At 42.6% G+C, this 14568-nt stretch overlaps 1 protein-coding gene across 4 annotated transcripts in view; it reads right to left on the bottom strand.

Moving 5' to 3' along the window:
- The window catches only part of LOC126293596 (uncharacterized), a 97067-nt gene that overhangs the window by 50154 nt on the left and 32345 nt on the right, over positions 1-14568 (bottom strand). For 2 of the 4 annotated variants that reach the window (XR_007552315.1, XM_049986874.1), the window contains exon 4: positions 6252-10800. Coding sequence is in view for 3 of the 4 variants with exons in the window: in XM_049986874.1 (XP_049842831.1) it covers positions 6252-10394 (4143 nt within the window). In the remaining variant the exon portion in view is untranslated. Of the gene's footprint in view, positions 1-1446; positions 10801-14568 lie in introns of those variants that run through there. The other 2 variants (XM_049986873.1, XM_049986872.1) reach the window with 1 other exon arrangement.

The following is a 14568-nucleotide window of genomic DNA, read 5'->3' as shown; positions in this document are numbered from 1 at the left end:
CATAATTGCAGGATGGAAGAAGTCTTTGAGAGACCTCAGAAGTTCCAAGTTAAGGTTACAAATCGACAAATGTGAATTCCTGCATAAGGAAGTTCCCTTTCTAGGACATGTCCTTACTGCTGATGGATTAAAGCTGGATCCAAATTAAGTAGAAGCAGTACAGTAATACCCACAACCAAAGACTACAACACAATTGAAAGCATTTCTGTGTCTAAGCGGATATTATCGCCCATTTTAAAAAAAAAAAAGGTTAAAATGGCTCTGAGCACTCTGGGACTTAACATCTGATGTCATCAGTGCCCTAGAACTTAGAACTACTTAAACCTAACTAACCTAATGACATCACACACATCCATGCCTGAGGCAGGATTCGAATGAGCGACTGTAGCGGTCGCACAGTTCCAGGCTGTAGCGCCTTGAACCGCTCGGCCACCCCAGCCGACCAATATTTACACAACTACAGTAAAATGGCAAAGCCGTGATATGACCAGTTGAAAAAGGAAGCTGACTATATGTCGGGAACAGAAAAAGAGGTATTCCAACAATTGAAGGAAAAGCTGCTGAGCCCCCTAATACTGCAATACCCTGATTTTAGTAAAGGATCACAACTGATACAAGCCTGAGCTGTATAGGAGCTGTTTTAAAGACAGGGTAATCTTGGTGCTGGTTTACCTACTGCCTATGCATCACGGACTCTAAATAAAACAGAACGAAATTACAGCACCATAGGGAGGGAAATTATGGCCATTTGTTGGGGGGGATCGAACATTTATGACCTTATTTGTTCAGGCGCAAGCTTACAATATGTACAGATCATAAGCTACTAATGTGGATCAACAGCATCCCAGATCCATCAACCAAAGTGTTGACATTCCAGTTGAACTTGAAGGAGTATGATTACCAAATTATCTACAAAAGCAGTAAAAGGAATTTGGTTGCAAATGCGCTCTCAAGAATACAGAACATTAGGGCGACCAGAGACAATTATACGAAAGAGTCTGCAACAAACGTTAAGACTAAAACAATAACGTCAATGCTGACTTATGACAATAAGATGATGATGGTGGTGGCTCTGATCACTATGGGACTTGAGATCTGAGGTCATCAGTCCCCTAGAACTTAGAACTACTTAAACCTAACTAACCTAAGAACATCACACACATCCACGCCCGAGGCAGGATTCGAACCTGCGACCGTAGCGGTCGCACAGTTCCAGACTGAAGCGCCTAGAACTGCTCAACCACACTGGCCGGCTGATGATGTTGAGCTCTTCAGTATGAAAACCGGTTTGATGCAGCTCCCTGTGCTAGCCTATTATCATCTCTCAATAGCTTGATAAACTATCAACACTAGAAGAAATTGGAGGAAGATTTTTAAATTTTAAAACATTACTTCATTATGCACTTAATCCTATACATATATAGGCTGCACACTGTCATGTAAGATTACGTTCTGCATGTAAGACACATTCACCTAACTGTCAGTACAAAGCTGCACTCTATATATCACTTGTTAATCATATAGTCATCTTCTGAAGGTTGGACCAACAAAGAGAATTTGTTGTTCAAACTGCATATCCATTCTTTCAAGTTATCACTGGGGGTTCCCAGTCACATTTTTGAGGTAAGTTACAGACTCGTCTTGACAAAAGACACTGAGAGACTGTTTCAATACATTAACACACTGAGGTAAAAGGTAGTGGAGGAGTAGTCAGAGAGAGAGAGAGAGAGAGAGAGAGAGAGAGAGAGAGAGAGAGAATACAAAGAGTCATTACTAACATCTAGAACCAATTTCCAAGGACTGTTGAAAATTGTTGCTATGGGCCATTGCAGTGGCATATTAACTTGTTTCAGTTCAGCTTTCAACCCCTCAAACTGTGATCTGATTGACCTGCCTTTCCTTTCCAAACTTCTGCAATCAACCCCTCTTTCCAAGCCTGACAAAGGAGCATAACATTTCTGCAGACTTGGAATGTATTTCCAACTTTAACAACAGTTAGCCATAAAATTTAATTATCACCACAAAAAATAAATTGCATAATTATTTTTCGGTTTATTTGCAGATATACACCTTCAAACTAAGAGATATTTGTAGAAATGCATTTTTATTTGCCATAAGCTGTAGGCCTACTATAGTATTTCTCCTTGACCGGTTTCAGTTAATTAAACCATTATCAACTGGAAAACTGAACAAACAGAAAAAGCCACACAGCCCACAAACCCGAAACGTAGGAGTTGTACCTCTGAACAACAACATCATATACAGTACTTACGACATTATAACATCTGTTCATACACTCCAGACAGTTAACAGGCGACTTCCATATCAAGCATATGTAACTGCAGATGACCAAAGAATCATACGAAGGTCTTAATACAATCACTGGTGAAGTCAGAGAGCACATAGTCACAAAGACTAATTTTCATGTTCGCGAAAACGAAGACTAAATTGCACTAACTTGCAAAACTTGTCAATCAAGGAAAAGAATATAAGAAAGTAATGTCTTGTATAATGTTAATTGAGCTTATCATTCAGTGCATTCTTCACTGAATGATAAGTTCAATTAACGTAATTACTATTTACAAGTGTCGTTTACACACCACCACCTTTAGTAAAGGCTGTTAGTGGCACTACGGTTAGTGTCCAGCCCTAGCAAATGAGACAGGAACTGAAATTGTAGATAGCAATGCAAACACTGAAATGAATAACTCTGTTTTTCAAACGTTCCTTTCCAAAGGTAAATCAAGGAGAACTGCTCCAATTTAATCCTTGAATCACTGAAAACATGAGCTAAATCAGTATTAATGTCAGTGGTGCTTAGAAACATCTGAAATCACTAAAACTGAACAGAGCTCCAGGGCCCAATGGAATCCCTACCTGATTCTATACTAATTTTGCAGATGAGTTAGCTCCTCTTTTAATTATATTCTATCACAGAGACCTCAGACAAAACACCATGCCCAGAAGTTGGAAGAAAGCACAGGTAATACCTGTCTACAAGAAGGGTACGATCCACAAAACTACTGTCCACATTCTTAGCTCAAATATAATGATGTACCTTGAACAGAATGACATCCTAAATGCCAACCAGCACTGATTCGGGAAACATCGATCGTGTGAAACCTGACTCGCACTTTTCTCGCATGACATACTGAAAGCTTTGGATCAAAGCAGTCAGGAAGATGCAGTATTTCTTGATTTCCAAAAATGATTTGAATCTGTGTCACACCTACCCTTATTGTCAAAAGTTTGATCATATGGGGAAACGAATGGAATTTGTGACTGTATTAAGGACTTTTTGGTAGATTTTTGAAACTGGTGTCCTCTCTGATTTCACCACCTACTTTATTGCAGACCATCTTATATTTCTACTCTCTTGTATTAGACTCTGAGATTTTACATATTCTGAGATGGCAGTTGCCCGTTAACTGTCAGGGGTGTATGTGCAACTTACTGAAATTTTCAAGATATTGTCAAAATCTGGTTATGTTTGACTCTACATTTTGTCATTGTAACATTGGGTATATGAAGTGTCTTCTATTAAAAACCAACAGATGGTATAATTTTGTGAGTACTGTTTATGAAGGTCTTATTTCAACAACAGTACACCTGCACTTTTGTTCATTTAAAGATACTGAAACTTAACCCTTCAGTGGGCACGGCTTTTATATTTCCATGAGTGGACGCGCTGCGGCTTTTGCATCGCAATTAGTTTTTCATTTTTAACCTAAAGAAAAATAAGCGTCCCATCAGTAATAAAGAGGCAAAATGCATCAATTTCTATTTCCGCAATTTCAACATTTGCTTTTGGACCTGGCAAAACTTTTAAGATGTTCTTGGCCTTCGTTTTAGGAGAAGGAAGCAGTTCACTCATCCAAATAGTTTTTCTTTTCCTACATAAAATTGGTAATCCTCTGTTTGTTGTCTCCCATTTTCAACCAGGTGGTCATCTGCTTCCTCTGTTGATTGTTCGGAGTCACTGCTGTGGTTTTCTCCTTTAATAACTTCCTCTTCAAACTCAGATTTACAAGAATCTGACGATTCCTGTTATTCTTCTTCTGACAATTCTCGCAGTACTTTCTCATAGTCTTCAGGATGTACAATTAGACGGTGCCTGTCAAATGCCCTCTTTTTCTCCATTTCCATGCTTTTAAGAGACCTAATGAAACATGTTTTTGTAAAAGTAATATATTGTAGCAAATCAATATCCAAGACTGTAAAAAATAATGAAAATTGCATATGGGAACTTTGATTCGATACAAATATGCATTATATACTAATATAAAAAAAAGATTGCCTTGAGGTGAAAGAAAAACACAAGTATAGAAAATACTTACATCACAAGGCGCTTAGCGGCCAACACACTGCAAATGCAACACTCACATTCCAAACAACAATAATGACCAAACTGCTGAAAGCATGAATAGCGCAAATGCAGTAAGTGGTGACATCCGTTGAGAACAACAAATACGTATCTGGACATGGACGCAACTGTAACGCTATCTGTGATGCTGACAGAAAACTAAATCTTGCGGCTATCTGCCACAGGTGCACCCACCGAAGGGTTAAACATAAATGAATGAGATATGTACAGGATTAAGTGCTTAATGAAGTAAAGTTTTAAAATTTAAAAATCTTCCTCCAATTTCTTCTAGAGTTGATAGTTTATTGTCCAAGTGAGATACTTGAACTGCTGCAGTCCAACGCTTGTTGAAAGGATTATTGTTTCTTTCTACTAATCACTCAATTATGTTGAAGCCAAAATGATACAAAACTGGAGGTGTGTACCACTATTGAGATAAAGCCTTCAAACAATGTTGATGTCCAGAGGTACAACTCTTCTATTTCAGTTTTTTGGTCTGTGTGTATCACATATATGGGTTTTTTCTGTTACGCCATTCATGGCAGTTCAATTAACCGAAGCCAGTTAAGAATAAATATTAACACTTCTTCAGCATAGATACACATTGACATCCACAGGTAACAGTACTGCAATAAGCTGCTACAGGATCCCATACGTGAAGTTGAGTATAGAGTGGTAACTTGTTTTTGGCAGCAGTAGAATGTTGCAGCTGTGAAAGGCCAACCCAGACAACTTCTTTAGCTGTTTTGATTAGCCTGACACAGAGGAACATTTTCACTGCTGCTGAAAACTAATTATCATCCAATATTCCACTTGGTCATATTTACACATCCCAAGTGTAGATACTTACAACAAGCCATTCAGTTTCTTTTAATTAAAGACATTTCCCAGAAAAATTTTCCTGTTATACAACTTCCAACTTAGCTTCAAGTATAACTGCACAAAATTACCTACCACACAACTGATGTGTAAAGGTTGTAAACACAAGGCACGAAAAATCCCCAGTTACCTCAGAAAAACTGCTATGCAAACACGTGGCAAGTTTCAGTCTACAATAAGATCGCAGAAGCTGAATAATCTTACAACAGCAAAAACAACCAACTTAGAATGACAGAAAGTGTCACTATGAACTTGTGTTACAGTTAACCGCAAGACAGTTTTTCTGGCACAAATTCTTTCAGTAAAAGAAACAGGTGTACATCTTCCAAAAATCATTTACAAAGTTATCTAAGGAAACTGTAGTGTATGTCACTCTGAAAGATGGGCCAGTTTTGAACTGATCTCCTCATCCTTATCCCCGTCCACTAACACCCAGCAACCAGTGAGATTCAGTCTTCCTCTGGACCTGTTGCCGTGAATAGTTCCAAATTGCAATAAATGTCCTCCCGCAGACAAAAACATCCTGATGTAACTTCATTTGTTGTTGTCTGTGGACACTCAATATGTCATGGCAACAGTGGAAGGTGTTTACCTCCACTACGTTGACAGGCATACGGAAATCCAATATTGTGCACACTTCCTTACTGTTCTCCTCCTGTGTGTAGAGGCGCCGTCCCATGTGAAATGTACTACAACTGCTGCCAATTTTTTGAGACTAGAAAACACACTCCCGACAATTAGTAAATGAAGTTATCACACGTAGCACTCTGTTTTAGTTTTAGGTACAGTTTCATACACTGTTACAAAGTGATTTACTCGAGTTTTCTTGCCTCCTAGATGTTCAGCTACCCACTCGGGGAGGAGACCCCGAAGTTGACATATTTGGCAGCATTACAAGAAAACTACCATTATTCTCTACCATCTTAGCACCACTGTGCAGCAACAGAAAGTTCAAAACGGAGTCGTGAACAGTGCCCAAGTCGTTTTTCTGCGTCGATTTCTCACATACCTTGGGAGAGGTGCTGTCGGGTGCACCACGGCCAGTCCACTTCGCAGGCACCTTATCCCTCGGCAGCCACGGTGGCAGCACGAGGCTGGCACACCGGTGCGTCGCGAACATCAGTCGCCCGGCCGTCTTGAAGCCGCACTTGCAGCACATGAGTTCCGGCCCAGTGAAGACAGCATCAGAACCGGTCACTTTTCTCTTGAAAGATGAGCACTTGTGCATCAGTAGACATTGTCTGGAATTTGAATACAAACCACACCCCACACACTTCCAAAGGTACTCTACTGGTGGAGTTGGCACGACATCTGTGTCACGTCCCGTTCCAACACCTGGCGCCACATCTGCATTGCGTCTCATTCCGATACCTGGTGCAATGTCTGCACTGCATCTCCTCCTGGCACCCGGCGCCACGTCGGGGTCGCATCTCGTCCCGGCACCCGGCGCCACGTCTGCGTCGCATCTCGTCCCGGCACCCGGCGCCACGTCTGCGTCGCATCTCGTCCCGGGACCCGGCGCCACGTCTGCGTCGCATCTCGTCCCGGGACCCGGCGCCACGTCTGCGTCGCATCTCGTCCCGGGACCCGGCGCCACGTCTGCGTCGCATCTCGTCCCGGGACCTGGCACCACGTCTGCGTCGCATCTCGTCCCGGCATCCGGTACCACGTCAGCATCGCATCTCGTCCGCGCACCTGATTCCACATCTGCGTCACATCTCATCCCAGCACCGGCCACCACATCTGCGTCACATTTCGCCCCTGCACCAGGCGCCACGCCAGTGTCGCTTCTCGTTCCTGCACCTGGCACCACGTCTGTGTCCTGTCTCGTTCCTGCACCTGGCACAACGTCTGCATCACTTCTTATTCCGGCACCTGGCGTCACGTCTGCGTCGTTTCTCGTTCCGGCAGGTGGCACCGTGTTTGCATCGCTTCTCATTCCGGTACCTAGGGCTATGTCCGAGTCGCTTCTCGTTCCGGCACCCAGGACCACTTCTGCGTCACGTCTCTTTCCGGCATCCGGTGACACATCCTCGTCGCATCTTGTTAAAGCACCTGGTGCCTGCCCGTCCAAGAGTATCTTGAAATGCACCGGGGAATTACACAAATGCGACTTGAATACGTCACAACGGTACGTCGTGAAGTTGCATCGCAAACACTTCCACAATACGGAACCTGTCAGTTTTCTGTTGGCAACAATACCTCTGTAAGCGCACACCCTACTGCTCCCAGGTATCACTCTGGCATTGTGATTCGGCACCATCCTCACACTGTCAGCAGAGAGCACCCCGCTGCTGTCATTTGCACTGCTATTAGGTGGTGAACACTTGTGTGAGAAAAATGTGGGACTATACATTCCCAATAGATTACACTTCTCACATTTCAACAAACACGAACCTATCCTAGGTGTACCAGATACTTTCAAAGAAATATTCGAAAGCTTCCTCAAATAACCGACCGTCCCGTCACTATTTGCGGAGTGCCTCACAGCAGGTAGAAATGCCAGTTTCGTTACCTGTCGAACTGGCACAGTCCGATACACTGCAGTGTTTGAGACTTGCAGTATCCTCACTCCAGTACGTCCTTCACACCCATTCGGAGCTAGCTTTTCGTGTACTAAACGAGATTCGTTGCCATTCGCGCACTTTATCACAGCTACCCGAGCACCCAAGTTAACACCGGCTTGTACAAATGGAGTACCTGTCGACTGCGAATCTCCGACGGTCACTTTTCCAGCTGTCGACAGAGATCTTTTTCCGGTGGCAGTCCTGTCAGCAGAAACTGCCTCTTGCTCTCTCGCATTGAAATCGATTTCCATATTTTGTGAAGTCGAATAAGTTTCACCCGGATTACAGAGCCCCTGTACCAAAGTGCAGCTAGAATAGTCTGAGCCTCGTTCCAAATTCTCCTGCCCAGACACTGCCACTATCTTGCCGTCACACTTTTCTTCTGTTTCAATTGTATCTGGGAAACTGGAAATCTTGTCAGCCCTGCCATTACTATTAATATTTACATCTACTTCATCATCATCATCATCATCATCATCCAAGTCTATAACTTCAACAGCCTTGCAATTACCATTAATATTATCATCTTCATCATCTATGACTTCAACAGCTATCTGATTCATTCTTTTTCTTAACTGCAGAGATGATGAATTACTCATGTCTCCTCTACTTGTCACTGTGGAAAAATTGTCACTAACTGTGCTGCATGGGCCATTATATTCTTCAGGCAGTTTTTCTGTAGTTACTTCTTCCCCCTCCTCATTCAGAGCTCCTATGGTATTCCACTCATTCTTCTCCAATCTAGCACTCCAGACACTATCTATGGTCAAATCAGACATTTCTCCCTCCATTGCACACACTCGTTCTCTCTCTTCAGAACTGACAGTACCACAACTGTCTTTAGCCACCGAGGTCTCCGGTCGGAATGGTCTGGATGCAATTTGTGCCGAGGAGCAACCGGTCAACACGTCAACAGTACCCTTGTCATCTGCAGGCGAGAAGTTCTTTTTGGGGTGTGGCCCATCCTCTTCTGTGATGAAAGATACCTCTGAAATTTTTCTCTTATTACTTTTTGAAGCACTCCGATTTTCAATCGAAGGCCGATTACGAATTTCACAAGCGCCAACCGTCGCAAAGCAAATTTTGGCAGTTGAGGCTGCCACACTGACCCCTCCTGTACCTTCCCCCTGTGAGGCACTTTTCAAACTACACACATCCGACAGAGGCTGGGGGGCTGACTGCGGCACGGTGTTCTCGTGGGACAGGTCCACACTCGGCTCCACGAGCGAACTGCAAGTTTTTTTCCGAGGTCTCCTAATCTTCTTTTTGCTGTCGACATGACTGACTGCATGCAATACTGCTGTCGGCTCCTCCTCTGACACAACTTCCATCTTGAACCCGTGATAATACATGTGCCTCCAATAATTATCCTCACACCGAAAATCCCTTTTGCATTTGTGACAAATGAAAACCGGCACCTTCTTGGTGGAGTCACACTTGCCTCTGAGGAGAACATACTTGTGCATCTGACACGACTCCTTACGACACACCACACACAGTTCCAGGTTATCACCATTCTCGTGTCTTGTAGATTTCGTACCAGAAACAGCGGTGGCCGACACTGTCACATCACCGACAAGTGCCAATTTGGCATCCGAATCACTCGAACTTACCACAGATGCAGATCGGTTACAGCTGTCACCGTCAGAACATACTTTAGGCTTAAAGAACGGCTTCAGCAGTGCTTCAGAATGGAACGTAGACACGTGCTTCCGATAATTTTTGCGTTTGAAGAACAGTTTCCCACACACGTGACATCCGAACAAGTTCACGTACCTCACCTGGGTGCCGGGCCTCAGCCGCCCCAATATGCTGCCGTTTAACTTACGCTGTTGCGGTAAGATACAGTCGTGGCGTGCCAGCCTGACGACATCCCACGCCAGCGCCATGCAGTGGCCACACCTGAACACTGTTATCCTCCAGCCATCCCCCAACATATCGCACGGTTCCGAAAGCTCATCGACAGCTGTCACGCTAGAAGTATCTTCCACTTCCGCAATGACCAGCCGGGGGCTTTCTGGTGAATCGTCGTAATTGTCAACGTCGTCATCATCGACCTCTGGGACACTGTCCGAGGATCCGTCAACTGCTTCTGATGATGGCCTCTCCTCACGAATGCTGTGCAAGTTGCAGTCCAATTCTTGCTTGAGAAAAGGGACGAGATTGGCTAACACATTTTTTTTTGTGTCATCATCTGGAATTTTCTCCCATTCCTCTTCACCAAGTTCCTGTAATGGGTTGGAACAATCTGAGCAATCCACTAATTCTTTCTTTTTCAAAAGTTGTTCTGTCACTTCACTTTTTATACCAGTACTACAAATAGTGTCCAATGGATCCAAGTGAGTCTCACTCTTGCAATTCTCACAAGCCTCAGTTGCATTTTCTGCAGGCTCCAGTTTGACAAGTGGGTACACCTGAGCTTCTTCCTGCAATATGTCAGGAGAGGCGCTGCTTGTGCACTCGAGCAGTCCAGTGCTGCTCTCTTCCGGTATCCACTCAGGTTCCGTCTTGATTACTACCGCCAAGTTGTCTACCGGTTCTCGCTTTATTTCGACAAGACTGTGAGCCTCCAATGCCATATCCATTGTAGCTGCTGTTAATCTGGAAAGTCCACTTTGTCACCTGCAGTATTAGCTCTTCTCAGACTGTGGTGCCTGAGTGACTGTACATATTTCCCACAATCCACAAAAGTAAAGCTGATAAAGCCGTAAAAATGTTCAGTTTTCTTCTGACTTGGTGTCTATCACTGAAGAGCATTGCCCATTCTTTCCAATTGTTTGAACTTTGTTCCCAACACAAACGCTGTACACTGACATTTCCTTCTCTTGCTTAAAACTTATAATTGTAACAGCACTACAACTATGCTCCAGCTATGTATTATAGACAAGAGTCCATCTCAGCAAAATATTATTCCTTCCACAATGGTCCAAAATGAGAATTCACAGTGTATTGGCCTCTGTATACATCTCGCATCTTGTGTCCAGAGGTTCCCTGGAAAAACAAGAACAAGAAAAACTTCATTAACACAGACCTGCACATTTCTCTTCTAAACAGTTAGCAACAAAGCAAGTGGGATAGCAAGCAAGAATTATCACTGGACTGAAGATTGTTTGGTAGGAAGGACACAATGTGTAATCCCAGATGGAAAAGCACCTACAGGTGCCCCACAAGAGTGTGGACGGAGCCTTGCTGTTCAATTTGTACATTACTGAACTTGCAGAAAATATTAATAGTAATGGCCTGGGAGTCAGGACAGGTTCCATCAGACTGGACGAAAGCAGTAATCACACCAATCATTAAACATGAAAAAAAGATTGTAACAACTACAGAGGTATCTCTTTAATCAGCATTGTGGGTAAAATCTTCTCAGGTACTGTTGAAAGGAAAGTGCAAGTATTAGTTGAGTACAAACTGGATGAAAATCAGTGTGGGTTTAGGCCTCTTAGAGGTTGTCAGGATCAGATCTTTAGCTTATGACAAATAATGGAGAAGTGTTACAGTGGAACGGGGAATTGTATCTATGCTTTATAGATCTAGAAAAGGCATATGACCGGGTTCCTAGGAGGAAGTCATTGCCTGTTCTACGAGATTATGGAATAGGAGGCAAACTTTTCCAAGCAATTAAAGCTCTTTACATAGTCAGGCAGCAGTTACAGTTGACGGTAAATTGGGTTCATGGTTCAGAGTAGTTTCAGGGGTAAGACAAGGCTGCAACCTGTCTCCACTGTTGTTCATATTATTTATGGATCATATGTTGAAAACAATAGACTGGCTGGGTGAGATTAAGATATGTGAACACAAAATAAGCAGTCTCGCATATGCGGATGACTTAGTTGTGATGGCAGATTCGATTGAAAGTTTGCAAAGTAATATTTCAGTGCTAGATCAGAAATGTAAGGACTATCGTATGAAGATAAACATCTCCAAAACGAAAGTAATGTCAGTGGGAAAGAGATATAAACAGATTGAGTGCCAAATAGGAGGAACAAAGTTAGAACAGGTGGACGGTTTGAAGTACTTAGGATGCATATTCTCACAGGATGGCAACATAGTGAAAGAACTGGAAGTGAGGTGTAGCAAAGCTAATGCAGTGAGCGCTCAGCTGCAATCTTCTGCAAGAAGGAAATCAGTACCAAGACTAAGTTATCTGTGCACCGTTCAGTCTTTCAACCAGCTTTGTTGTATGGGAGCGAAAGCTGGGTGGATTCAGCTTACCTTATCAGTAAGGTTGAGGTTACGGATATGAAAGTAGCTAGGATGATTGCAGGTACTAGTAGATGGGAACAATGGCAGGAGGGTGTCCACAATGAGGAAATCAAAGAAAAACTGGGAATGAACTCTATAGATGTAGCAGTCGGGGCAAACAGGCTTAGATGGTGGGGTCATGTTACACACATGGGAGAAGCAAGGTTACCTAAGAGACTCATGGGTTCAGCAATAGAGGGTAGGAGGAGTCAAGGTAGACCAAGGAGAAGGTACCTGGATTCGGTTAAGAATGATTTTGAAGTAATAGGCTTAACATCAAAAGAGATACCAATGTTAGCACTGAATAGGGGATCATGGAGGAATTTTATAAGGGGGGCTATGCTCCAGACTGAATGCTGAAAGGCATAATCAGTCTTAAATGATGATGATGATGATGATGATGATGATGTGATGATGATACTCTCTCACTTTTTGCAGTTGATGTTGTTACCTATAAAGAACTACTGCCTGAAAAACACTCCACGAACAGTCAATCAGATCCCCATAAGATTTCAAAGTACTGCAAAAAATTTTATTTTGCTTTAATCGTTCAAAACTGTAAAATTGTGCTGTTCAGAAAATTAAAAACAGAGTATCCTATGACTACAATATCAATGAGTTACAATTGAAATCCATCAACTGATACTAATACCTGGGTGAATAATTTGCACAGATATGAAATGGAATGATAAAATAGTCTCAGTCATGGGTTAAGTCAGGTGGCACACTTTAGTTCATTGGCAGAATACCGCAGAAGTGCAATCAACCTGAAAGGCGATGGCTACACAACACTCGGACCACACATACTGTAATACTGCTCAAGCGTGTGGGGCCTTAGCCAAATAGGAAAATTACATAATACGAGGAAGGGTAGTACAAAGGGTCATACGATTTTTTTTTTTCTTTTTACCCTTGAGAAAGCTGCAGAAAAAACTGAACTGGTATAGACACTTTAAGACAAAATATCCTGAGAAAGCCTTCTGAAAAATTTTCGACAACCAGATTTTAAAGAGTGATGAATATACGATTATACTGCAAACCTCTCAGTATCACCCTGAAAGGATTGTGAAGCCACAATGAGCATGACAACTGTGAATACTGAGGCATTTAAACAATCACTCTTCCCACACTCCATGTAAGAACAAAATAGAAATAAATTTAAATTACCGGTTCATGGGAAAGTACACTCTGCCAGGCTCTTTGCATTGGTTTGCAGAGTACAGATGTGAACATACACGCAGACACTTATGCACGACTCGTAATGTGAAGCACAAAGCGATTTAACAGGAACTCTTAAATATTCCTTTACGTAACCATCAAGATGATATACAAAGACAAAAGAAGACAGAATCACCTTTAATATTTCCAACAACAACAAAAATATAATTCTATAGCTGACGACCCATGTTTTGATACCCAATGAATTTAAAGTATACAACAAACTGACACACTTAACCTAAGAACCCCTCACAAATGATGCATTTAGGTCTGTCACTAAAATAGTGACACCATCTGAAATTATAATTTTGATATCATAAAAGGGTTAAGCTTTCGTGTTGTAATACAGAAAAAAAAATCATTCAGGAATGGGAAAAGGCACTACAATAAATTGGAATAAATAGGATTGGTTGATTAATTTGGGGGAAGGGACCAAACAGTGAGGACATCGGTCTCATCAGATTAGGGTAGGATGATGAAGAAGTTGGCTGTGCACTTTCAAAGGCACCATCCCAGCATTTGCCTCAAGGAATTTAGGGAAATCACGAAAACCTAAATCAGGATGGCTGGATGCGTGTTTCAACCATTGTCCTCTCGAATATGAGGAATAAATATGGAAATCACAAATTAACAACTACCATAAAAGAAGTTGTCCAAATTAAACATTTAGCTAGCGACATAGTTGATCGTGCTAAGACCCTAAACACAACCATTTTGAGAACATCTTTTGGAAAGACTGCAGACAAAACAAGCCTTTAACCCTACAACTGTAAAGAGGAAAAATGTTACACTGTTAAATTTCATAATTTACAGTTTATGTACTATCAGTTACACTTAGAAGGTCTCCAACGGTGTGGCACCTACAGTATAAGTACAAAAGTCTTGTTTTACGGTCTATATTGACAATGTGCTTTCGACTACAACCTACCACCTTCAGGCTGCTGCCTTGGAGTGTAGCAATGGCAGCGAATCTGGCATGTCGCATCGGAAACCTCAGGAGTCCCTTGTTTTGCCCATGGGCCCTGCTGCCAAGACACCTACTACTACTACTACTACTACTACTAAGTGATCAGGCCCAGTGGACCACACGCATCTACAAGTTTCGTCCTCCACTGTATTCTGTCCATTGCGGCTATCTGCCATTTGTCCACATCTATTGACACTCTGTTTAAATCTTCATTGAGTCCATCCCTCCAACGCTTCTTGGGTCTCCCGGGTGGTCTCTTTCCTGTAGGTGTGAAATCCAGGAGCTTCCGAGGCCATCTGTGATCCTCCATCTGGGCCACATGGCCGGCC

Source organism: Schistocerca gregaria, chromosome 10, assembly GCF_023897955.1.
Source record: "Schistocerca gregaria isolate iqSchGreg1 chromosome 10, iqSchGreg1.2, whole genome shotgun sequence".
Classification (NCBI taxonomy): Eukaryota; Metazoa; Arthropoda; class Insecta; order Orthoptera; family Acrididae; genus Schistocerca; species Schistocerca gregaria.
This window is presented reverse-complemented; position numbering and strand designations above follow the sequence as displayed.